The sequence below is a fragment of the Ostrinia nubilalis genome, chromosome 5 (assembly GCF_963855985.1).
Source record: "Ostrinia nubilalis chromosome 5, ilOstNubi1.1, whole genome shotgun sequence".
Classification (NCBI taxonomy): Eukaryota; Metazoa; Arthropoda; class Insecta; order Lepidoptera; family Crambidae; genus Ostrinia; species Ostrinia nubilalis.
In genome coordinates, this window is record NC_087092.1 from 6923116 (window position 1) to 6950767 (window position 27652).

Consider the following 27652-nt stretch of genomic DNA (forward strand, 5'->3'; position numbering starts at 1 on the left):
AAAATTACCGTAATCGGGGCTCAGGCAGGGCTGCCAGCTCTCACGTCGGTTCCATTCGGTTTACGATACGAACTCGAGTCAGAGGGAATTCAACTCGAGTGGGTTCGAGTTACGCCCAACTCGAGTTAACCCGAGTTACCTACTCGTGTTGACCATCACTATTATAGATTATAAAAAAAATCCGCTGGCCTCAAGAATTTTTTTGGTTTTTGACTTTTGTTTTTGGTTCTTGGTTCTTGTTTCCTATGTATTACTTTTCTCTATGGTTCTTGACTTTTGAGCAGTGTTTGTTTGAGTCAGTGAAATCTACTAAAAATATTGTAAACCGAAAGAAAATAAACTTGTATTTTTACTGTGGTTCGTGTGTGTGTTTAAAAATGATTAACTGTTTAAATTATACAAAAATATTTTCTGCTGATTCGATAATATTTTAAACATGGGAAATTATTAAAAATCTATCATGAAATCGTTCAAGCTCATCGTGCATCAGTCCAGCTTCAGCCGTAAGTATTTATTACATTATTCTTCTTAAAATATCCTTTTATGTTTAAGATTCCTCATAATACTTTTGTTACAGCTGTGGATCTCATAATTAACCTAAAGGATTATCCAGGGTTGAAAGAAAAAGATATTGTAGAAATTTACCATCCTGAAAATGATTATCCACGTTTATTATTGCAAGTTACAAAAGTGGATGTGCCTGGAAGAGGACGAGGTAAGTTTTTGCAGCATGCCAGTCATAAAAAAAGATATTTTTCTAATGTTCATGACTAATACAACATAAATATTTTTTATAAAAATTGACAACTTGATTCTCAACCTTCCTGATAAATGATGATGTATGATAATCGATTCGAAATAATTTATATGAGTCACACAAAATACCTCCATTATGAATATGAGGGTAGGAATATCCTTTACTATTATCAAAATAAGATGGTCGTAAACCCTATGTTTTTGTTTTTTAAATATTACATGATAAAAGACCTTTACTCCCAATCAGAAATATTTATGTAAATAAATAAGACATGTCACATAATTTATTGTTAATTAAGTCATTAACAATGATGATAAGGTCTAAATCGTGGAGTAGTACTAATATATTTAACAGTCTATTATTGGATCTCTAATGGAATACCTAAACCATTACTTGACAATTTGTTTAAATATTATTACAAAGAACCTGTGTTGAAAATTTGACATGTAATGAATATTAAAAATTTATTCTTAGGGACCTACTATGAGAGTATAATTTTTAAATATTTTGGATCTTTGATATTTAAGTCATAGGATACATATTCCTTCATGCCTGAACAACTTTTTTATTCAGTCAATCTTAATATAGAGATTATTGATTATTTGTAGATACAATCAGTGTGGAACAGAGCATCGCGACCACATTCCAACTTAGGACCTTTGCCGATGTTTATGTTAATATCGTCAATGTCACTGAAGTGGCTCTGGACTCAGTGGAGCTCACATTCAAAGACCAGTACATGGGCAGATCTGAAATGTGGAGGTTGAAAAATCACTTGGTAAGGATTATGATTTATAGAGCACATTAAGCTAAACATTCTGGTGTCTGTTGAATTAGGTACTATTTGCAACAAAAATGTGTATTCTGATGTGCTGTCTGCCTACATAAAATATAGTGACGTACTACATAGTAATAGTAGTACTATGCAAGCAAATTGATTTTATCTAACAATAATTTTATCTATTGACAAACAATATTGGTAAATAAACAATGTCTTTGTGATTTCAGGTTAGCACTTGTGTGTATTTAAACAAAAAGATTGAATACTGTGGCGGAGCTATAAGATGCCAGGTATACGAGATGTGGTCACAAGGAGACCGAGTGGCTTGCGGGGTGATTACGGAAGACACAAAAATTGTATTCAGGTCATCCACTTCTATGGTCTATCTGTTTATTCAGATGTCATCCGAAATGTGGGATTTTGACATACATGGTGATTTATATTTTGAAAAAGCTGTTAATGGCTTTCTTGCTGATCTCTTTGCTAAATGGAAGGTATGTCTAAGCAAATAATCTCTTCATATATTTTTGCAGCTCTAATAATTACAGGATTTATCTATAAATAATTTTTGAAATATTGTTTACAGAAAAATGGAAGTAACCATGAAGTTACCATAGTACTGTTCTCTAGAACATTTTATAAGGCCAAGTCTTTAGAAGAATTTCCTCAGCATATGAAAGAGTGTTTACAAAAAGACTATAGGGGGAGGTTCTATGAAGACTTTTACAGGTATACATAAATTTTATCTATAGTACAGTATGTATTAAAAGCTAACTAATCTTGCATATAAAGTTCAAAAAATATGTATTTGAAAAAATCTTTTTAGAGTGGCAGTACAAAATGAGAGGTATGAAGACTGGTCAAATGTTCTACTGCAGTTACGAAGACTGTTCACAGATTATCAAAAGATAGTTCTACAATATCACGAAAGACCCAACATGGAAATCCCCACGGCAATCAATTCCACTGCTGCCCAAGGGAACTTTTTAGAAGTCCTCAATATGAGTTTAAATGGCAAGTAATTGTAGATGTATTTTTCTGATATTTACGGTATGCGAATGGAAATGTTTCAGTTGATAATATAATTAATAGACCCATTATTATTATCATTAATTTTCAACCGACTTCTATTCTACTTTCTTATGGATGGCAGTTATAAAGTTGAAACAATGATAATGATTTATAGTACCAATTAAAGTGATTACACAAACATATGAGAAAAATAAAGTGCAAAATTGCACTCAATTCCGTCAAATATATCTGTCCGCATTCTGTATATGATTCATGCCAGTAAATGAGACCCCTTCCTTCCCAGTCATATAAATTAATATTGCTTTTACAATTTCAGTGTTTGAAAAGCACTATCTGGACAGATGTTTCGACAGAACGGGACAGTTGAGCGTGGTCATAACCCCAGGCGTCGGAGTTTTCGAAGTCGACAGGGAACTGACCAACGTCACCAAGCAACGAATCATAGATAACGGAGTCGGAAGCGACTTGGTTTGCGTCGGCGAACAACCGCTACACGCGGTCCCGCTCCTCAAATTCCACAACAAAGACAACAACCTCAATTCCATAGACGACTACTCTATGCCCCATTGGATCAACTTGTCTTTTTATTCCACGAACAAAAAGGTCGCATATTCAAACTTCATTCCGAGAATCAAATTGCCCCCGCGGAAAAGCCAGGAGCCTCTGAAGAAAATGTATGAGGATGAACGCAAAGGGAAACTGGTGAAGGAAGACGAGTACATGCACAACTCGATATTTGACTACGATGCGTATGACGCTCAAGTATTTCAATTGCCGCCGGCTCACAGCACTTGGTAATAATTTGATGATGGTTTAATAATTTTATTATACTTGCTAAAATCATTGTTGTTTACCCATAGCGAAATGTGTTTGTACTATATTAGTTAGATTCATAAAATACAATAATAAATAACCAAGACCAACCAAATATTACGAATGTACATACATAATTTCTGAACACCGCTTTGGAGTGCGTGCCATCGCTAGTAGAAGCTACATTTTATGTTAGTACCACTATCTCATGCATTTGAATTCTGCCGCTGTATTTCCCAGTGTTAGGCTAAGAACTCACGGCGCGATTTTCACCCGCGCCCGCGGCGGTTGTGGTATTGCGGTTTTATTTCAAAAGTCACGGGAGCGGTTATTTGCGCGGTTATTCTAAGAATTTTCACCCGCTCTAAGTCACTGGTACAAAATGGTCGCCCGCCGATCAAGCGCAGAGCGCGTGGGCGAAAACCGCCGAGACTGCGGTTACCGCGGCCCGCGAGATTCTACTAGTCGCCCGCCGGTGTCGCGGGACCCGCATACAACCGTGCCCGCTGCTGGCGCAAACCGCGTCGTGAGTTGTGCATTAGTTTTTACATAAGTATTTGCATTCTACAGAAGCTGCGGGCCCGCAACCGCCGCGGGCGCGGGTTAAAATCGCACCATGAGTTCTTAGCCTTATACGCCTTGAAGCACCGTTCGTTGCGATTAAATATCGCTCTGGGCGCACAAACAAAGGCTAGATAATTGCCACAGATTATGATTTCCAAGTGTACGAAAACCTGATTGGTCACTCAGGCGTTTATGCTTGCAACGGTTTGAGGCAACAAACCAAAAAAAGGAACAATACTATAATTGCATCAGCACTCGTATATTTGTTTACATGTTTCACTGTTTACATTTCAGTGTACAAAAAGTGAATAGAACGAAGAAGACGTCTGTGGCAGGCTTGGAGGGAATAAACAGAAGGAGCCCTCCCGCTTCACACCACAGGAAAATGTCCGACCCGGACATACATCACAGTTTAGGGGACATGTTGACGATTAGTGCAAGTAAGCATCTACAATAACTTGAATAAGGCTTATTCGTAAATATAAATATACAACATGGAACTTATAATTTGTATCACACACAATAGTAATTTAGCAAAACTGTTTGAACTGTATAGTTACACTAGATGTGTCAGCGACTTTTCTTCGCAAACAACTTTCATGATGCTCTGCTCAGTGGCGTAACTATACCATCCGAGGCCCGTGGCAAATGCTGTGCGTGCGTGGGGCCCTATATTATTATAGTACAGATGTATGTATGAGATTAAAACAATTTGTATGTTTACCTTGAAAACAAATAAAACTTATTTATAACTTAAACAGAATTTTTGGTTCCAGACAAGCCAGCCGCATACGATTCCAGCAGCGACGTGCCTGACTCCCCGCTGGCTTCGAACCGGCTATCCCCGAGGAGTTCTATCTCGTCACATAAGCCGGTTATCCGGACCGGTCGTGCACTGATCAATCCGTTCGACCCCTCTCACGTTACTGTCAAACTGACCAGTAACAGACGAAGATGGACGCATATATTCCCTAAAGGTATTGTGATTTCAGTAGTTTATCGTCATCATTCAATTACGAAATATGTATGTTTGGATTTAGGAAATATCATAAAAATCTTTATTATGTCTTCAAATATGTACGCGTATTACAAATTCTTGTTTGTTAATTATTGTTCTCTGAGTATGAACCCTTTATGAGTGTCATATACTCTCTCTCGCTCTACTCATTTAGCAAGTCTTACTATTTTAACAATCGCTCTCATCCAGGTCCCACGGGAGTGCTGATACAACAGCACCACTACCAAGCGCGACCTGCCGGAGAACCGACCTCCAGGCCTGACCACCTTCGGGAGCCCAAGGAGAACGGATCGTCCATCGGGAACAATCACCCTATATACCAAGTTGATGGTGAGCATTGAAAACAAAATAATTTAAATAGACTTCTATATTAGATAAGAAATCTGTTTTCAGGTGTCAGGTGTCAGGGTTGAATATTTTATTTATAACTCTGGTAACATAACTGACTTACTTTTTATCACTCGTATTTATAAATATTAAAGGTGAATTCGACCAAACAATAGTAAATAATATTAATCTCAGAATAAATCGTCAGTTTTGAATATTTCCCATACTGAAGCTGTAAAGGTGCCAGTTATACCAGGAGTTATTCTCGGATAAAATATTGGTCGAATCGGGCCTTAGAAGTATTATTATTATTGATTTTAAGTATGTTAAGTAAAGAAACAAAACAGTGATTTTCTAGAATAAGGGTAAATTTTTTCTTGTCTTACTGTAACTAGACACCTTTGGTACCAGTACACGGTGGTCCCGCGTCTATGTAACAGCGGTCAAAAGTGGAAAACTTCCTAACATAATAAAATACTTTGTGAAACATTGTATAATATTATATTATTCTACTGAAATTAAAGTAATACACTCTTTGGGTAAAGAAGACTTCCTTTTTTTAGGCAAATTTCGCAAACCAGTGATATAAGGATCGCTTAACCAGTCAGAATGTCTATTTTTGAAAACTTTTGTAGACTGAGATGCTTTTTTAAAATACACACAATTTTTTTACACTCTTATTTTCTAAATTCTTCATGTCAATATTTTTCTCATCACTAGCTAAATGATAACTTTAGATACTAGTACACAAGACGAGACTTTTCAGCATTCGTGACTTTTGTAACATTCCATTGCTCAAATACAAACAATCTTGAAAACGAGCAATGAATTTCTTAGCCTAGAACAGAAAAATAAATTGTTTTGGATTTCAAAACTAAGTTAATAATGCAACTTTGGACCTCTACTGTCAAGACCTTTGGTACTCTTGGGTGAAATTGCATACAAAATATAATAAAGCGTATTGTCAGCTAACAAATGACGTATAAATTGTTACGGGGCACGACGGGGAACTAAACTAAAAGTCTAAAAATATTCAATGAATTATCAATTATTTTCATCATATTTGACATGTTAATACCTGCCATATAACTTTAAAATTTTGACAACAAGTTACACATTACCTTTTTCCAGGATTTCCATTGTTAAATGCACTAGTTTTAAATACAATTTATAAACAAAACTTTATATAAACAAAGCAATAAACTTAGGACGCGCTGATAGCAACCGTTCTTAGGCTTGCAATCAATGACTTCTGACGCGTAAAAGTATACCAATTTGTTAAGAAACATGTTGGTACTTCTATATTTTCTTAAACTAGAGGTTTTAAACTACCTATCTGCGTGAATAAAAAAAGATTAATAGACAACTGATTTTTTCGACTTTTGACCTCTGCCGGGCCCTCTGTGCAGTAGTTTCATTTACGGGAGGAATCCTACTTTAGTTATTATTTTACTTTGTTCCAGGAAAAATATCTGATTTATATTCTCAAATCATTATTTTACCATTTTAAATAGATATATTGACAGGTAACGTGATTGGGCGCAAGCGCATGATCAGTACGTCGAACACAGGGGGCGTGTTTGGAGCCGCTTTAGGGCCTCCATCCACCACTAACAACGCATCGCTTGCCCTACTGTGGGGCGCGACGGGAGAACAGGAGTGGACGCCCGCCCTTACCACAGGTTGGTGTTGCCATCTTGAAAATGTGTTTTTGTGACGTCAACTAGAAAGTGAACGTGTGAGTGAGGTGTTGATTGGTCGATGAACAGTATTGAAGTTTAAAATAGATTAAAAACTTTGTAATTATGTTAAAAAATGCTCTGAGATTACATTTATTTATTTTTTATGCATGATAAAAAAATTGCATTATTCAATACTTGTTCATCATTGTTGAGATTTTGTTTCGAATTACCTGACTATAATAATATCAGACTATAATATCATTCATGTGTGTATGTAAATCATCAACAACCTAACAAATTTCAGTAAATTGGAGGGGTGATTGGAACATCAAATCATCTACATAACAAGAGTCCATTATGATTGATGTATTTTGGGTTATCAATATTATGTAGCTTTATTGAAATGTGGCATATGTTTTTAAATAGCCCGTTTGTCAGCGATGTTAAATGTTCATATCATTTTTAATGTTTCATGGTACCTATCGCCGCATTGATACCGTGCCTCCGATCGCAACGCGAAGCGAACCGAGCCATAGGTTTGATATATCATTGGATTTGCATCGAGTAGTTACTGCATACAGCCTGAGTGCAAAGACTAGACATCTTGGCGATGCTTCGCTGTAGATGGCACTAACACGCATTTAGATGTTCTTATGTCCCCTTATATTGTCACTAAAATTTATGTTATTGTCCAACTAATATTGTGAGGTAAGTTAAAAATTTATGTTGGTAACATAGCCCTGGAAACATTCATAAGTTATGGACGCTTTAAGCCTTCAAAATTAAAATACATACGTAATAGAAAACAAAAAAAAAACATTTTTTTGTAATTTTTATTGTGCGATAATATTAACCGCTTGAGTTATCAGTTGTTGACAGCCCTTTTAATAAACTTTACGTTAATTTAAAATAAAAAAGTGAAAATAATTATCAAAAATGATTTAGATAGATGTTCAAAGCAATTTCGTTAAGATGTTTAGTCTCAAATAAAACGCACAGGCTTTAAAAGTGATTAATACTAGCTATTGGGGACTGTAGTTACAATTTATTGGAAACGCTTCATAGATTACAAAATTCAGGCTAGTTCGATACGAATAGTTAATCGGTTATAAACAAATATGTGATGCAATCATGCTTATTCAAAAATAATGTTACTCTGGCTGCAAATAATACCATGTTTCTAAAAATATATTTTTAATATCCATGTGTGTTTGCATGTTTTCCGTGTTTTAATCAGCATGAGCTTTGGCTGTCCAAAATGCTATGGAAATTTTTTTTTTTTCTAATTTTCTTATTATAAAAGACCGATATTACGTCCATTTTTCATATGCATCTGCATTATTATTCGATTCTCTCTTGTGATCTTTCGATATATCGATATTTCATTCACTTACACAACATTATTCATTTCACAAAATAGATTTGACTTCACAGAAAAGCATGTACTAATATAAACATCCTAAAGTTGAATATTAAAATTGTTCAAAATTAATAAATATGTACCTAGTTGTTGTAAAAAAAAGAATTCAACCATAGTCAATTTTCGCCAAGTATGGCCATCATTCAGAAGAAACAAAAAATAGATTTGCAAAATTAACATAAATTATTTATTTAGGTGTGGACTGGAAATCACTCACGATCCCGGCGTGTTTGCCGATCACGACCGACTATTTCCCCGACAAGCGATCGCTGCAGAATGACTATCTGGTGTCGGACTACAATCTGTTGCCTGACGACGTTAACGCCGACTTTGCGCAGAACAGAGCAATTTACAAAGAGCCGCTCACTACTATGGAAGTTTTTAAAGAGTTGGTCTCGCAGAGATTGGCGCAGGTAAATCTTTCGTAGAATCAGTTTTTATAAAAAGTTGATAAACTTGCTAAGGTTCTGTCGCATCTATTTGTGCCGGCTGTAAAAGAGGTCTTGATGCTATTTTCGTATTTTTAGTCTTTATATTTTGTATTGCGGCCTCAGCATTGAGTTTGATCAATGACCGTGTATCATTTTTATAATTAGGGTTCCGTATTATAAATTAGAGACCCCATATCTTACTAAGGGCCTTTTCACACAGAAGTAATGAAATCGCCAGACAAATTGCTACTGTAAGACGCCTTCCGATGTGTATAGCTTTACTCCTCTGTTTTACTCATCTTATTGCTGAAGTCATCTTTGGAGAAAGTACCAAATATTGGCCTAAAATAAATAAAGATTAGTGTCCGACCGAATATGGATTTTCAGCCGAAAACGGAAACGAAAACGAAGCTTCGGCTGCAGTCTAATTTTCGGCCGAAAACGAAAACGAAAATGACCTTCAACTCTCCAATCTGAAATTATGTAAAAACTTTGAAACCGTTAATGTTTTGACCAAAAAAATAATGACGTTTGACAGTTGATTTTGATAAGGATTGATTAAAGAAAACCGGCATTAAAACTCAAAAAAAATAATTATGAATTCTTAGTAGAATATTATTTCCGGTGTATATTGAAATATTGGGAAGTGAAGAAGAAATAAAGGGTGACCAGTGGGAATTTTTCAACTTCAAAAATTATTATTTATTACCAGGTAATGCAAACTGGAGCTTAACAATGCGGATTTAATTTTTTATAGGCAATGTCTTATAAATGATGCCCGTTTTACTATAGGCACTCTCACAGCCGGACCCTTACATTCGCAACTATGCGAGAGCAAATCGCGTTAATAATTTTCCTGCAACTTCACGGCGGATATTTTCATACAGAACCTGAATTATTTAAGGATTGTTTACTGTAAACTTTTGACTTGAGATATCCCCACAAGAAAAAGTCGCATCTGGTGACCGAGGCGGCTAGGGTGTGTCCCTGTACTTGCTGATCCTCAGTGTCTCCATCGAGGTACTCTCCGTGTGTGGTGAGACACCTTCTTGCTGAAATAGAGTTACGTAGTTGACCGGGATGCAGTTGCAGTTGTGGTATCAGACATTCATCGATCATTCGACAATACATTTCAAATACTTATTGCTCAACTGCGAACGGTCTGTAGGCTCCCGACCAGTGACTCATGGCGTATTTCAAATCCGCATTAGACTCTATTTTGAAACAATTAAACTTACTGAAAACTCTTTGGTTTTATTTGTATTTAATTTTGAACTTGGAAAATTCTAGCTGGACACCCTTTACAACGTAACCTCACTTCACAACTTCAAAAGAGTGTGACAATACCGCGTCTGTTCAAGTCTGATTGGAACCATGAGTGCACCAGATTCACTCCCGAAGATATCGGAAAGATAAACGTCACCATCTCATTCACGTATTTCTGATATTCGTTTTGACCGAAGCTTCGGCTGGTTTTTGGCCGAAAACGAAAATATGGCCGAATGTCCATTTTTTGGCCGAAAATGGCCGAAAACGAAAACGAAAACGAATATTCGGTCGGTCACTAATAAAGATTCATTTTCATTTAAAGAGACTTATCAGCTAGATACACTATTTGGTGGAGCACTAAAAACTTCAGTTAACCCCACAGGGCTTCCAACTGATTGTCGGCGTGAACGAAAACGACATGATCGAGTCGAACTGCCCGTCATCGGCGGCCCCCCCGCCGTCTAAAGTGGCCCCCCAGTTGAGCAAACCGGCCAACGCGGCCCCCACCAAGAGATATCTGCTGTCTATCGGCAGGATATTCCACAAACTGACGCTGGTCGGCTCCACCATCACTGTGACGAGATATAGACCCAGGTATAAAGTTAAATCATTATTTTTTACAATACACCGGTAAAACGGTTAAAGATTAAAAGCCGTGAAGGTGTGAATATCCGATACAAAAGCATACGAATGCAACGATTAGTTACGAATAAATTATAATGTTACAGATTACTGTTACAAATTGTGGCAGTTGTAATAGCTACACTCTTGCAACGACAACTTTTGTTGGCTAATGTACTCAAATTTTTTTTTAAATGTTAAAATAAAATCATCTTTATGCACTTCTGTAAGATTTAGGTTCTTGTTTCTATTTAAATTGACTGAATAAAATGGGTTGCACAAACTTACTTTAACCGTAAGTATACCGGTGTTTTTGATATGGAGTTGACAGATTTTTGACGTTTATTAAAGTTCAAGTAAGAAGATGAAACTCGGTCTTACATTTTCAACATATTTTCTCTTTTACAGACACCCATACCCGCCATTCAACATCCACTACCGCTACCGCTTCCACGCGCCGAACCACGACACGTACGAAGTGTCGTGGGTCTCGTTCACGACCGAGAAGCTGGAGACCTACAACTGGAACTACATGGATCACTACATCTGCACCAGGGGAGACACAGACTTCGCCTTAGTCGAGGTGAGTTAGAACAAACTTCATTGCCGAACCACGACACGTACGAAGTGTCGTGGGTCTCGTTCACGACTGAGAAGCTGGAGACCTACAACTGGAACTACATGGACCACTACATCTGCACCAGGGGAGACACAGACTTCGCCTTAGTCGAGGTAAGTTAGAACAAACAGCAACGGAACTTTCTAAAAAAACATATTTAAAAGGATACTACTGTTGTTTCCTCCGTACCGTATCGTCTTTGTAGCGGGTAGCGGTTCCAAGAAGGGAACGATACGCTATCCCCGGGACTACTCAACCTTCACTGGTTGGGTTTCGTTGGAGGCCAAGCTGTAGATCCTGGCAATACAGGAGATGCAGTGGTGATAAATTTTGTTGGGATAAGTCCCGTTTTTGCTATGGCAGTCTTTTACTGTGAACCACCCCAATAACGTACAAAGCACGACGATCATCACCCTTTTTCATCCTGCCGGTAGCGCATTTTCTTACATAACTTTTCAATTCCTATCATTGGAGGTCCGAAAATATTTCTCATACAATTTGATACCATAATGATCATTCTTCATAAAAAATTTAAAACCTACATATTTAAAAACATAATCATTGATATTCATAATATCACTAATCATACACTTAGTTTTTACTAATATTTGTTTTCATATATTTTTCTATACTAATGATCGAAACTCATAATCATTCGAATAAATAACTATAATATTCATAAATGTGATGTATCCTTATATTTGTTTTCATAAATTTATTACTCATAAGTGTATTTATCCATATTATTGAAAATCATGATGTCTATATTCGTATTAAATCGTATTTTAACATTAAATTAATTTGAAATGGTCCAAAACAGGCAATATTTTGTGCCACAAAACTAACGTGACAGAAACGAATCGCTGGAAAACCGACTCCACGTAGTCTTGTCTGCCCTACCCCTAGAGTGTAATTTAAAAGCCGGAGGCGCGGAGGGAGGGCAGCCCTCGCCCGCTGTAACGAGGCTCAGGCGCCCGGGTGAGCTGGAGCGGCTGAGGCTGGTCGCCGAGGCGCCGAAGGCGCCGATGGCGATCCAAAAAGCCGAAGCTGCGGAAGCAAGCGTGGGTGCCTGAGCCTCGTTACGCAAGGGCGGAAGGGCTGCACATCCCGCAGCGCCGGAGACGATCAGATACCAATGCATGCTGCATGCTCTGCATGCTTATCTACTCTATTAAATTATACAGGGTGTTTCTTGTAAGGTGTCAAGCCGAAGGCAGGTGATAGGTGAGGACTAGAGCTATCGATTTCACCCCCATGTATGTTCTACGATTTTTCATAGTTTAGAAGTTATCGTTAATTTTGTGATTTTTTCAAATTGTATGACCCAGTAGGCTTTAATTTTTTTTATCTTTTTTTTGGGTGGACTTTTTTCAGATTTCTTTTTTTTGACAAATTCCCTATTAATTGAAGATTTTTGAAAAAAATAATCAACTTCCTATCTTTGATGCAAGATACAAAATTTTTGCTAGAAACATAAAAAATATGCTTTTAGCGGAACATTCTAAAATTTTCAACTTAAAAGTTAAAAAAAAAAAAAGAAATTCCATAGGTCCAAAATAATTTTAAAAACTGCGCAGTTTTCTGAACTTTCATAATAACACAAAAAAACATGTACTTAATAGGCCATTATTTTCTGTAATCGCTCCACTAAAGTGGTAAGTCGGAGTTTCCGTTACATGTTTTTGACTTTCTTAGGACTAACTAATTGCAATTCTCTAAGTTTACGTTACGTAGAACACATTTAAAGACAATAACTGAACAGAACATTTTTTTATCCACAACGAGGAACCTCTTGCCCTTCATCTGACCTGATGGAAACTGATGGATGATCAGCGAGCTTCACTCGGAATTCTAAACCACAGAAGAATTGGCTGTCCTAAATAGGTGGCCTTACCACTAGACCACAGTGGTGGTTGTTACTTTACGATTCAATTCGATATACCTACATATTAGAGTGTGAGAGAAAGGGAAAGAGTTTGTGTGTGTGTGTGTGTGTGTGTGTGTGTGTGTGTGTGTGAGAGAGAGAGAGAGAGAGAGCAAAAATGGGTGTAATGATTTAATTTACAGTAAATGTTCCAAATATCCGCCGTTGACCTGAATGCACATTCGACAACGACGCAAAAAAATTATTCGTAAAACCTTCTTCTTCATTTTAATTTAGTTTTGTTCTTCAGTCAGCTTTGTCCGCAGTTCATCAATATTTTCATATTCCCTATTGTATACCAGATGAAGGGCAAGAGCTTCCTCGTTGTGGATAAAAAATGTTCTTTTCAGATATTGTCTCTAAATGTGTTCTACATAACGTAAACTTAAGGGATTGCAAACATTACTTAGTCTTAAGAAAGTCAAAAACATGTAACGGAATCTCCAACTTGCCACTTGAGTGGAGCGATTACAGAAAATAATGGCCTATTAAGTACATGTTTTTTTGTGTTATTATGAAAGTTCAGAAAACTGCGCAGTTTTTAAAATTATTTTGGACCTATGGAAGTTCTTTTTTTTTTCTAACTTTTAAGTTGAAAATTTTAGAATGTTCCGCTAAAAGCATATTTTTTATGTTTCTAGCAAAAATTTTGTATCTTGCATCAAATATAGGAAGTTGATTATTTTTTTCAAAAATCTGCAATTAATAGGAAATCTGACAAAAAAAAGAAATCTGAGAAAAGTCGACCCAAAAAAAAGATAAAAAAATTTAAAGCCTACTAGGTCATACAATTTGAAAAATCACAAAATTAACGATAACTTCTAAACTATGAAAAATCGTAAAACATACATGGGGGTGAAATCAATAGGTCTAGTCCTCACCTATCACCTGCCTTCGGCTTGACACCTTACAAGAAACACCCTGTATATGATTTTTTTAAAGATACGAGTGTCTGTTATAAAGTAAATTATTCTGAACAACAACATTATGAGTTGAAGTATGTTCTTAGTAACAACATTATTAATTAAAACAATATGATCAATGAATGTTATGAAAAAAAAAGATCTGAAAATAAAAATTATGTATTTTAAATGGTTCTTAGTAGTAACAGTATTGATAAAAAAATTATGATTACTAACTGATAAGAGCTCCGATGGTAGTAATAAAAATGTATGAATAAAAAAAGTATGAAAAATAAAATTATGAAGAGAGATTATTATGAACACAAATCGGTAGTAAGACAAAGAATAGGATTTAGAATTTTATGTGAGCCAATATAGAACCCATCCTGCCACCTCTCAATAATCAATATGTTATTCCAGGCACTAAAATACTGGCGATTCCGCACGCTCCTGTTGCCTCTATACAACCCGGCCACAAAACAGATCTTGGAGGACGAGTCGACTCACTGCGACATCTACCCCACGCCCACCAGGCAGGATCTTGACCACCTGACTGAGGGCTTCCTAAAGATGACCGAGTTGTACTTCAATAAGGTCAAAAGGCCCAACAAGCAGCGGGTGAGTTGTTTATTGTTATGATAGTGACGTGTGGGTTTCATTTGTGCTAGTTTTGAAATATTTCAAATTATTTTAAATTTTGAAACATTCGTTCAAATTGTATTACACACCGGCCTAAACGTGGTTTAACGTTCCTCGATAATGACGTTCTAAGTTAACTCTTGCATGTTTTCTATCCGATTAAACAAAAATATGATACATAACAGATTTTCATAAAAACGTACACAAAAAAATTAACAATTCTTAGTATCTTCAATCAAATTATCAGTTACAGAATGTGTACTTTTATTACCGGTAACCAGTTTTATAAATGTAACCTTTTTTTCTTCTGTCTTTGTCTGGCCTTATTAACTTCTGTATCGATCGAATCGAATATATCAAATGAAACCCATATCTAATGTAATTGGTATGTTTTTTTTATCTAGGTTCTATTGACGATTGTAAGTATGAAAAAAATAATTTTCATTATATCAAAATGTGCATCTTATAAAACGTAACATTCATTGATGACATTTTGATGTAATTATAATAATGCTCATTATTCGTATTGAAACTTTGCTCAAACGAGATTTTTTTTCAAAATTTTAATTGTCATTGACTGAAAATTAGTCTTACATTGTTTATATGTATAAATAAATTGTATATACGTATAAATAATAATAGCATGAATATTTATCTGCACATAGAATCTCACGTAGTTACTACAGCACTGCATGAAACTTTACAGCACATCTATAAAGCAGAAACTACATTACAAGACAATGAGTTTGCCTGCGCTTGAAAATATTAAACTGAATTGTAACTTACCTGTTTTGAACTCACAAAGATGGAAACTCAAACATGAAATTAGATTTCACCGCTTTTGAAACGTGGACTGCATGCTGCCAAAACCTATACCGAATTAATGAAACTAGTTTCTTGAGTAAATAGCAAGTTATGGATGAGTGTACCAATGAAATGTTACATGTATGTGGTATGGGCATGTATGTTTTAATTTATAATTTCGAATTTAATTTACTTTTATGTTGCACACAACGTGTTGCCCGTAATTTCCTGTTTGAGTCCGAAGCATGAGATTAACTCGAATAACTTTTAATCGTACACAGATCAGACGCGAGTCGAATTGGTATCGGTAGCGTAGGATGTCAACCGCGGAGTTTTTATTGCTCCGCGGTTTAGTTTGTAAGTTAATGAAAAGCCTCGTTTCGTGGACGCTCAGTATGTGTTATTGGGTGGCCCGGTGTTGGAGGCGACAGAGGTCGAATGGTCAGTCGGTCGGCGGATGTTCGGTCGGTCGGTGGTCGGTCGGCCAGTTGTTCAGTGATGATGCGTGCAGATGGCGGGCACGGTGGGCGCGGGCGCGGACAACGCGCTAACTCGCCGCCGCCATTCAACTTCGATGCTGACTCGGAGCGCCCAGGTACAACTGTTTCCGATGCACTGAATGATAACGGGGAGCTACATGCAATAGAGCTGCGGTTTCGCATAGATATCGCTAATTGTACATAAGTTCGATTTTCAATAGGCATTATTCTGCCTTGTTTGAGGATGAAGAAAAAATAATTTATTTGCAGATTTATTCGATTTTTTGACGATCTTAGAATTGTAGACGATCTTCACAATTGATATAATTATGTTCAAAGTAAAATTCAATTATGATTGCGGGTTGATCTCGATCTACTCTTACTTTCAATAGATTTTAGTATTGATAGTAAAATGATACAATCAATTATCAAGATCGTTGGCAGACCAAATCGAATTGCAAGCAGCTCCAGTTGCGTAGACTTGACACTAACATTTTATTTTAAACATAATAGAGAAAGTATTTACAGTGTAGCTCTAATTTTATTGAAGTTTTGTATTTTTCAGACCAATTTAATAGTTAGTTGTGAGGGAACTTTTAACTTTTTGATGTCTTTTAAAAATAGTCATAGTTTTGTAAGCATAAGCAGGTGGTATATTTAATATAATACATACTAAATCAATTTATAAAAGGTTGTAAAGGTAATTACTAAGGCTAGTTCAAATTTGGTAAGATGTTATTGTTAATTTAATTGGCGATGGGAAATTGTATTTGTATATGAAACTAACATTATGGTGATAGTGTCACGTCTACGTAGTTATTGTTTAGTGATGTACCTTCCCTCCTCCCTCCACCCTCCCACACTTATCATTTTATACCTCGACCAAATGAGACAGACCATACTTCGTTCGTACATTCGTCTATGGCATTTGTGGTCATTATCAAGTGTAATAGGTATTCCTGTGTATTATATGTAAGTACATCAGAGCATTTAAATGTTATTAAAGCATGTACATGACATGTTAACAAAGGAAAATATACCCAGGTCTGCTCGTTTGCTCGTTGACTCGTTCTAATTATAGGTCAAAATTATTATTTTCTGCATTACTTTATTTGGCAAAATTATAAGCACTTTGATTCCGTGACACAGGGTCTGTAATCACAGGTATATTAACTAAAATTTGGAGTGGCATATAATACAGAGCCTACTCTAATAAGTAACAATCTGATATAGATAGTGCCGCCGTACTAATAACAGCTAATATTTAATCGTAATTTTATACATAACAGTGCAACTTTCTTTCGGGTCTTCAAGAGGTGGATTCTACTTCTGGTTTGCAAATACGTATGTAGTAATACACTATTAGCACTTTACGCCTGAATCGTGATAAGGCTTTTACATAATATTAAACTGTAAGACATCCATATCCATTTGTTTAGCAAACTGAAAAAACTTTGCATTGATTATCATGAAGGTCATCAAAGCGATCGCGTTGTACTTCTGAAATGCGTATATACCTGCACTGCTTATTATAAAATTATGCAATATTATGCACGGAATGCACTTAAATATTACATACACATATTGTTTGCTCGCTTATTCTGTTAATTTTGTAGATTTTTAATTTTTAATAATTTGTTTTCTGAGAAACTGACCAAATACTAAAAAGTAATAAGTTTAACTCTTATCACTGCGAATTAAATTCGTTTTCGTTGAGTATTTTAAGGACAATGTAAAGAGCACACCATTAAAAATCTGCAACTGTGATTCTGGCCCCTAGATAAAGAGGTTCAGTTGACAGTGGATCAAACAACTAATAAACGACGAATTTAGATGTGCTGACAACTGTACTAACTATTAAACTTAACCCACTTGTTACGGAGTTCACTTTTTCTATCACTTACCTTAAATCAGACATGATAAATTTATCTCAAAACAATCGCTCCAAAACTTTATAGTTATTTACGTCAGTGTACTTATAAGACTTGGACAGTACTGCGACACACCTCATCTTTCAAATGTTGCACATAAAAATTGTTTACACTACCCACATTAGTAAAAATATTTATGCAAAAACTAGCGTTCTTTTAAAAGAACCGACTTTACATTGTCCTTCACTATTCGGTCGGTATTTCAGAGGTAGGCCGGTGGTCAGCCGGGCTACGATTCGCGCCATGATACAATCTTATCGACGACAAATGTATGGTCTTATCGTGCAAAATCGATAAAAGTGTATCGTGGCGCGTATCCCAGGCCTACAGGTGGTAGCACCGTTGACGTGTTAACGTGAGTGTTGTGCATAGGGCGGCGTGTCGAGTTCGCCGTTCCGGGAACGCGTGGGCAGCACCCGCCTGCCGGACCGGCCGCGGCTCCGGATCGAGGCCATGTCAGTACCGACGTGTACAGTGTTGCCATCAATGTGTTAAACTTATTGCCATATACGTAAAACGTTTTCTTTTGGTAATAGTGTCCTTGGACGTTTCACGCCGAGTAATCTAGACCAAAATTAAGTAGTCATAATATCTTACTGATTTTTTACTAAAATAAAAACAAATATATTCAAATTGTACTGAAACAAAACCGACAAGTATAGAAAATATCTGTTTTACGATATACACTCGCACATCTACACATCTCTCAATAAATTCATTTGATTCTTTATAACGTTGATCATTGTCATTCGATTCTATTATCAAGATATGAAATAGGTAAAGCTTACAAGTTTACAAATTGATGGCATCACCTCTATCTAAATCATTTTGTATGGATGTGCTTCATGATTTGCTATCATTTATTGATTATTCTTGGCAATTATTATTATCAGGCACATTAAAACTTAATGATTTGGATTTTATATTCATATTGCATGTCAAAGGGGGCTTTTGTGTGGCACGGTGTGCTTTGCAAATATCAGTTTTACCGCCAATACTTCTAAAACTGATATTATATTCGTTGCATGACATTTCTTTTCACATCACGACATTATCACAACGTTATTATTTATTAAGTTTATTAACCTTGTTATTTATATTGAGTTTTTTTAATCTATGTATTTTTTATTTTTCTAATCTCCAATATAGTCAAGTTCTCGTGAATTTGGCTGATACCTTTCTTTTTCAAAATTATTGTTGTGTATTTTATTTCTTGGTATCCCTACTTTATGCTGTATGACCGCGGAATGCTTGCCCAGGCCTGCGGGGTTACTCCGAAAAACGTTATTCGCTTTTTCGAATGCTGCCGTCTCTCTCACGCCAAGCGAGAAGCCAGCATGAACGACGGTGACAGATAGACCCGAAACTACGTAACTTCGGAGTAGCCCTCCTGTCCCAGCGGTCGCTTGTTTCTTATCCGTAACGTTTCATTGCAGCAAGTATCACCTTCTAAGTCACTAAGTACTAGTCAGTGTAACAAGTGAGTATGTCATACGCTTCTATCTCCATTATACCAAATCTAAGGGCCTAGACAAAGTAACAGCAATCGATAAATGTCTTTATACTCGTCGAAGTATCAAATATGGACCGAAATTACTTTTTGAACTCTCCTATTTAGCCTCGGTCGCTAGGTGCGATGTTACCTTGTCTACAGTCGCAATTTACTTATTTGATAAACTAAATTGTATCAAGTAAATGACACTGATAATATGACTTACAATAACCCTGCATATTCCATCCTTTCATAATAATTTTACTTCTTCTGAATGATTTGGCTTTTGCTAATGCATTGCCTGCTGTTTTAGTCAATAAGCTCGATTCTTAAATAGTTCCTAGGAATAAATAATTTTGGTAATGATTTAGGAATCGAGCTCTTTTATTTTTGGCTAGGTGGATATAAAATAAACTCATAATGTTCTTTAACCCTCCAGGGCTGTAGCAAAAACTGTGCTCGAAAGAACGCAGTCACAGACTGGCGAATGTGAAGACACTTATGACGATGGGTGAGTTATACCTATCTCTGATTGCATAGTGATATGGACATAGTTTGGGGTAGGTACTCAGACAGCTAAATCTCTGTTGGAATCGAAATTTATCATACATATCTTAATTTCTAAATAATAATATGGAGTCTATTAGCGCGGAAAATTTTTCCCGTTTCCTACCATCTTTTTGTAGCTTTTCCGAGTCGACAAAAGCCTCGCCCTTGGATTTCCACAATGACTGGACCTGCGCTACCCGCATTCAGCTTATCTTATTCATATTCTTACAGCGCCTTCAAACTAGAGGTGCAATCGTAGCGCCACTAACGTTACAAACGCGACGTGTGTTACGCTTCTAAAGCCCGGTCCGTGAGCACGTAGAATTTTGTCCAATGACCACTAGCTACCCATCCTTATCGCTCGCGCGTAATTATATTACTGTCGCGACTGTGCGACTGGCATGGCACCCGCAGTGAGTGTGCGAGCGCGATAGCAACATAATTACGCGCGAGCGATAAGTATGGGAAGCTTGGGGTCATTGGTCAAAATTCTACGTGCTCACGGACGAGACTATAGAAATTGTATCATAACTAAGTGGCGCCGCCGCCAATGCAGCGCTTCCTCACACCTCTAATTTGAAGGCGCTCTTTCAAATACGGTAGTCCTAATTGCGTATGCCTTTTCAGAGTGATAGAGCCAAAGCTAAAAGCGAATTCCACGCTGCCAGAGATCGTCGAGCGAATGCGAAGCGTCAACCTTGGCGTTGGATTCCTACAGCAGACCGTCAGTCTGCCTTCGCACACGTTCGTCTCCATATACGCGATCCACTGGCTACAGGCCAATATGGAGGCGATCACGTATGAAAAAGCCACAGCTATTATGGAGGTAAATAAGTCATATTAACTGTCTTGGAGATTTTAAATGAAAAAAAAGCCTTAGAAAACAGTTTGGTATGAAATATTATTTGACTTTCTGAGGAAAGAGGCGAAGTACGGACGACAAAATATCAAGTTTTCAATTTTTGTTGCAAAATAGTCCTTATCACAACTACATAAAATGCCAGTTTTTATCTTGATGTATTGTTGTCTGTACATAATGCTGTTACAACAGATGCAAAATATTGTAATCAACTAATTTGAGAACAGAGAAATCTGAAATTTAATTGGCTAGATCACTTTAACTGAATTCTGGCAACCGCCATGTTATTTTATGCTCCTACACACATACTATATACATACGTATCTGACCGTGTCATTTAAATAAAATATTCTTAGTTATGGATGGATGGATTCTAATATTATCTTTCTATGGATACGAGTTTTGAATGCATTATTCTAATTTCTAAGTCCTTATAACAATGGTTCTCTTAAATATGTACACTTGTCAGTTTTATATAAGAAAGTTTGTTTTTTAGAAACTACTACAAGACAAGATGATCTGCCACGCTTCAGGAGACACGACGAAGCGATTCGTCATCGGATATTACATGTACCACATCTTGCCCCAGAAGAAGGACAAAGGTTATTGCACTAACAATGTTATTGGAATGAAAATGAAATCGTTATTGGCGCGTTTTTGTTAATGCAGTATACAGTTTTTTTTAATGTAAGACAAGGCAGATATACCGCAATCGCACCTAGTGTTAAGTGAGATGCAGTCAAGATGGTACATATCTGCCCTGTAAGTGCCTATTCACTCTCTCCTTGGTTGATCCATGGTCTAAATGGTCTCACCATATAAAGAGTAATAAGTGTAATATCGCTCACTATCGCTTTATTATTGGGAAATAGCAATGACAATAACCGTGACCGATAACGATTTCTCACTTGAATTCAAATTAATTTAACAAAATATTAATTAATCTTCATGATTTGTGTACTATACTAAAAAAGTGCTCACTTTCAGAGCTGACAGACTACGTGAAACCGCTCGGCGACTTGCAGAGTTTCGAAAACGAGTGGATGGAAGTGGAAGTGTTAGGTCCTCGCTCGCCGCTGCTCTCGAGCGATTTATCGAGCGGCGGTATCGATATATCGGGATCGAGTCCGCTGACGGACGACACGGGAGTACCTGCCTTCTTGTGTGACAATATCGACCCTAATTATATGCAGGTCGATGGCGATAATGACCGTGAGTATTTGTGACAGATATCTTGTAAAGTAATACGGTTACGCTCGGTAGTTTTCGAGCGATGTATCGAGCGGCGGCATCGATATATCGGGATCGAGTCCGCTGACGGATGACACCAGTGTTTCTGCCTTCCTGTGTGACAATATTGACCCTAATTATATGCAGGTCGATGGCGATAATGACCGTGAGTATTTGTGACAGATATCTTGTAAAGTAGTACGGTTACGTTCGGTAACCTCGGCTTCGATCGATGTTTCGAGCGGAGGTTGTTTTAGACCGACGGAGGAGTTTTACTTTTTAGAAACCAGAATGAATGATTTGCTTTGATTGAAATTGGTAAATGATGTCAAATATTCAGTTTTACGTCTTCTGTGTACAGTCGACAGCACTTCAGAAGATTGTTGCTAAATAGCACTTACACATATGGTTCCACGATTACTTAACGGTTGTTGCGTCATCAGTCAAAAAAAAGCATTCAGCTACTAACACATCTTATTGGACACATTCAAACATTGACCTATTTGTTCCAGTGCCACTGTATAAGAACACGCACCTAGACATCGATGTGAGCAACAAGAGTGACCGCATCGAGTGGGGTCACGCGCGCTACCAGGCCACTTTCCGCCCGGACCAGGCCTACGAGATGTGCATACAGTGGGCCGTCGCTAGCGGGAACATTGTGTCCGAACTGGTAAGTTTGTGTTCTAGTACAAGAACAAGCACTAGGACATCGACGTAGCAACAAGAGCGACCGCATCGAGTGGGGTCACGCGCGCTACCAGGCCACTTTCCGCCCGGACCAGGCCTACGAGATGTGCATACAGTGGGCCGTCGCTAGCGGGAACATTGTGTCCGAACTGGTAAGTGTATGTTCTAGTACAAGAACAAACAGACATCGATGTGAGCAACAAGAGCGACCGCATCGAGTGGGGTCACGCGCGCTACCAGGCCACTTTCCGCCCGGACCAGGCCTACGAGATGTGCATACAGTGGGCCGTCGCTAGCGGGAACATTGTGTCCGAACTGGTAAGTTTGTGTTCTAGTACAAGAACAAGCACTAGGACATCGACGTAGCAACAAGAGCGACCGCATCGAGTGGGGTCACGCGCGCTACCAGGCCACTTTCCGCCCGGACCAGGCCTACGAGATGTGCATACAGTGGGCCGTCGCTAGCGGGAGCATTGTGTCCGAACTGGTAAGTTATGTTCTAGTACAAGAACAAACACTTGGACATCGACGTAGCAACAAGAGCGACCGCATCGAGTAGGGTCACGCGCGCTACCAGGCCACTTTCCGCCCGGACCAGGCCTACGAGATGTGCATACAGTGGGCCGTCGCTAGCGGGAACATTGTGTCCGAACTGGTAAGTTATGTTCTAGTACAAGAACAAACACTTGGACATCGACGTAGCAACAAGAGCGACCGCATCGAGTGGGGTCACGCGCGCTACCAGGCCACTTTCCGCCCGGACCAGGCCTACGAGATGTGCATACAGTGGGCCGTCGCTAGCGGGAGCATTGTGTCCGAACTGGTAAGTTATGTTCTAGTACAAGAACAAACACTTGGACATCGACGTAGCAACAAGAGCGACCGCATCGAGTAGGGTCACGCGCGCTACCAGGCCACTTTCCGCCCGGACCAGGCCTACGAGATGTGCATACAGTGGGCCGTCGCTAGCGGAAACATTGTGTCGGAGCTGGTAACTATACCTGTATTAATTAGATAAAGTTAATGTATTTCAGATAGCCCAAAACGGTTGCCGATTCTAGGGTCAGTCGACCACTGAATTGATATTAGTAGAGCAGTACAATAGGGATGATGACTGGGTAATGAAATCGAAATTCTATTTAGTCCGTCAGACAGATAATTAGAAAATATTAGACTCATATTTTTTATTTTTTTCCATAATCGAATAATTACAGTATTATATTGAGTTGAAATGTCGCGTGACGTCACTTTTGAGTAAAAATTCTACTCAAGCGTGACGTATCGCGCCATTTCAACTCGATGTAGCACTGTTATTATTTAATTATGAAAGAAAATAAAAAATATGAGTAATATTTTCTAATTACCTATCTGTCTGACGGCCAAATAATTGAAATTTTATCATCTAGCCTATTACAAATTACTAAAATACATGCTCCATTATGTAAGGGTCTCCTTATTTTCGTTGTGGTAAAAGTGGGCGTGGCCTACTTTATTAGTTTGTGTGTGGAAATGCGCAATAATAAAATCTAAATACAGAAATTGTAGTATTTATTCCTTTGTGTCAAATTACTTTTGAATTATACTTACCAATATAATACTTAAGGCTCAAAGTCATCTGTACTCCAGTCTAAAGGCACTATTTATTTCCAATAGATATTCGGATGGGCGCGAAAAGCACAGAATTGCCGCCTCCAAATGGTGCCTATCCCGGCCGACCCGCTCGCTCTGCCATTCACATCTAAGTCCGACCCCCTTCGAGGGCCCATCTACGTGCCTTTGAACGAGGAACCCCTACTCAGAAACAAGACTGCTTTATTTGAAGGTAAAATTTTCAAAGTTCCTAAAATAGGTAAGGCTCATAAAAGGTTGATTTTAAATAATGTATAGCGTCGTAGCTATAATAGGAGCGATTTTGCAACTAAAATTGTCTATTATGGTGTACAAAAGCAAGCTCAATTTCATTTCTTTGCTGTGTTCCATTTTAATTAATCGGTCAAGTGACGTCAAATGGTGTCTGATCGTTTACTAATTTCATTATTATAAGAAATATACCACAAATCTATTTTCATAAAACATGCTTTTGTTTATGTCGAGCAAGAACCTATTTATATCAGTGCTGATAGCTAATTTAATGTTATGAATATTTTCTACATTACTTTTCCCTATAGTGATAACCACATGGTTATAACGTTGCCATTTGTGATAGATAACGTTGAATGTTTATTATAATTAATTAATTCTCAATTCAAACGTTGATTTATTAAGATTATGTTATTACATATGCTGCAAAATATCATGTATCTTCATAAGTGGCTAGCGAATTTATATAATAATTAAAATCAGTGGTTTTCCTGCTACAATATTATTGCGGTTACAACCAAACTAACACGCTGACCTTCCTACAGGTTTCCCTGAAGACACATGGCTCGAGCGGCTATTCTTGTTCCAAGAGGCTATAGTAGGCCGTTTCGGCTTCATCAAATGTACCGTAGAGAGCACATCTCACGCGGCCGGAGTGGGAGACCATCTATATGTCCACGTCACTGGGAACATGTTTATACTCATCCCGACTACGGTCAAGTCGGAACAGAGGGCACTAAGGGCGAAGCCGCCGAACAAACCTTTGAATGCCAGCAGGTAACTATAAAACCTTTTCTTTCATGTAAATGAACTTTATAACGACAATAGCCCAATGATGTCGGTGTTGGATTGGCTGAATTGATATCCGAGAAATGCGCGTCGAACTCTTTATTTATTTAGCTTACCACGAGAGGTTAACGGGTTTATAATATGCAATAGGTTAACTGGAGGATAATCCCATATGACATTAAATTCGCCTTTTGTACCCTAAACAAACAAATAACCCTATTACGTAATTGATACAATTTAAATATTTTCTTCCCGAAAGCATTAATTTATTTCTCGTTGAACTATCAATCTGGATTAGTGTTAGTGTCAATTGATCTTCTAAAAATAACTGCTTTGTGGCTTCAAAGTATCATAAAGTGTATAATGAATGTACAGTCGGCCATTTATTTCTTGTGTTATTTAAATAGTTAATATGTTAAAATGAACTCTCTTTATTTGTGGATACATACTATCAAAATAAAGCAAAATGCTCTTTAAGGTCAAAATGTCATGAATTTTACTTACATCTTAATAAATTATTATTAGAAGATATTTTTTTAAGAATCCATGGTAATGATTCAAATTAGATTTGTAGTTGACTGTACATACAGCTTCCTCAATTTTAGTCATGCCAACTATTGTTACAGTGCTAAGTTACACCTCAATGTTAAAGATTGATAGTCAAGGTCAGAGGCTCTCCGCGGATCGAACGTATTATTGACTCAACGTGAGTTCTCGGCGTAGTTTTGGTTATTAGTCATTTGTGAAACTATACACATGTTAGGGTTGAACGACCTTCCTTCAACTGTGTCGTCACGCACACTGTTGACGCAGACATTTAATTTTGTTTACTGTTTCATAAACTTTTGAAATACATTTAATCAATGCCGTAACAAGCTCTGTGGGAGAGCTTACATGAAAATAGAAGAAATAATGTCGTCATTGTCGTCTTTACCCGCTATATTTTTCCGAATCCATTACATACAACAGTGGGACAGACTTGCTTTTTCGACCCAGCTTTATTAATTACAGATACAGTCAAGAGACACACTGTTAGTTGTCTTCTGTCGGCATTAAAGAAGATAATCAATCACTCCTTAAAAAAAACCATTTTAAGCTAAAGCGGTCTTAATTAATTGAATCATTGGATTAATAAACTACTTTATATTCCATTCTATACTTTATCGCTAAACTAGTAACTGTAAAACTAAATTACTTTCTCCCCTTGTTCAGATACCCGGTGCATTCTGAAGCAGCACCCAGTCCTCACGAAGGGTACATTACTCGCCACGTGAGCGGGAAAAACAAGGACGACTACGATAACAGCAGGAGGGTACGTATAAACAGCTATGATAACACGTTATCGGAAGCGGCTTGCAAATTATCAATTATTAACTGCATTATGCTCAGTTATTATCAATTTCTATTGTGTATTGAAATTGTAAACATTTATGTTTATTTGCACTAGTTTTGTCTCTGTCTGGTGCACTACTAGCCTTAGTGGGAAATATAAACAAACATAATTTTATACTAGCATTCCGCTCGCGGCTTCGCCCGCGTGGAATTTTGTCTGTGACAGAAAAACATTGACGCGCACGTCCCTGTTTCAAAAACCGGGATAATATCCTATGTCCTTTCCCGAGACTCAAAACTCTATGCCAAATTGCATCAAAATCGGTTCAGTGGTTTAGGCGTGAAAGCGACACAGAGTTACTCTCGCATTTATAGTATATAGATTAGGTTTTTGGAAATCACCTTCCATACCGGTAAAGCCCAGTCACTGTCTGCACTGCGCGTAAAATTTCAATAGCAATGACCTTTGCTATATTTTTCCTTCTACTACATTGATTTTTTGGATGAATGACGCAATATTTATTTTTCTGTTTCTCAGATGGGCTTCTTATGGTCGTGGAATCACATGATATCTAAGAAGTGGAAATGGTCGCAAACACCTGCTACAGGCGACGAGACTTTCCAAATGCGAATGTTGCGCGATTTCAAACATTTCTGCGCCAACCAAGAACAAAGACTGAGTCAATTTTGGGATCAGTGTTGGGAGTTACAGGAGGCAGCTCAAGGAATTAAATCCTGTTAATTTATTAATGTAATATAAGTCAAATAATTTTAAGTGAATAAACTTTTTATATTTTCAATAGTACTATTATTTATATTATGGCTTTATGAATGAAAA

At 37.4% G+C, this 27652-nt stretch overlaps 1 protein-coding gene across 1 annotated transcript; it reads left to right on the forward strand.

Moving 5' to 3' along the window:
* The first annotated feature begins 269 nt into the window (after positions 1–269).
* LOC135071741 (GATOR complex protein Iml1) lies at positions 270–27614 on the forward strand. The gene is made up of 26 exons (XM_063965531.1): positions 270–503; positions 578–715; positions 1366–1535; positions 1766–2032; positions 2125–2267; positions 2365–2552; positions 2887–3364; positions 4242–4387; positions 4709–4924; positions 5155–5295; positions 6807–6974; positions 8590–8807; positions 10477–10688; positions 11124–11298; positions 14581–14778; positions 16115–16198; positions 18386–18468; positions 19945–20016; positions 20682–20880; positions 21410–21515; positions 21901–22125; positions 22656–22816; positions 24487–24655; positions 25239–25470; positions 26695–26794; positions 27353–27614. Exons 1-26 carry the CDS (start codon positions 461–463, stop codon positions 27554–27556), a joined length of 4536 nt encoding a protein of 1511 aa, XP_063821601.1. The 5' UTR covers positions 270–460; the 3' UTR covers positions 27557–27614.
* Positions 27615–27652: the final 38 nt, after the last annotated feature.

What these genes read in the sequence shown, in the direction of transcription:
- LOC135071741 (XM_063965531.1), top strand. Translation starts at nt 461, where the DNA reads ATGAAATCGTTCAAGCTCATCGTGCATCAGTCCAGCTTCAGCC. An exon ending in GACGCATATATTCCCTAAAG is followed by an intron (nt 4,925 to 5,154) that starts GTATTGTGATTT and finishes GCTCTCATCCAG; the next exon opens with GTCCCACGGGAGTGCTGATA. An exon ending in CCCTATATACCAAGTTGATG is followed by an intron (nt 5,296 to 6,806) that starts GTGAGCATTGAA and finishes CATTTTAAATAG; the next exon opens with ATATATTGACAGGTAACGTG.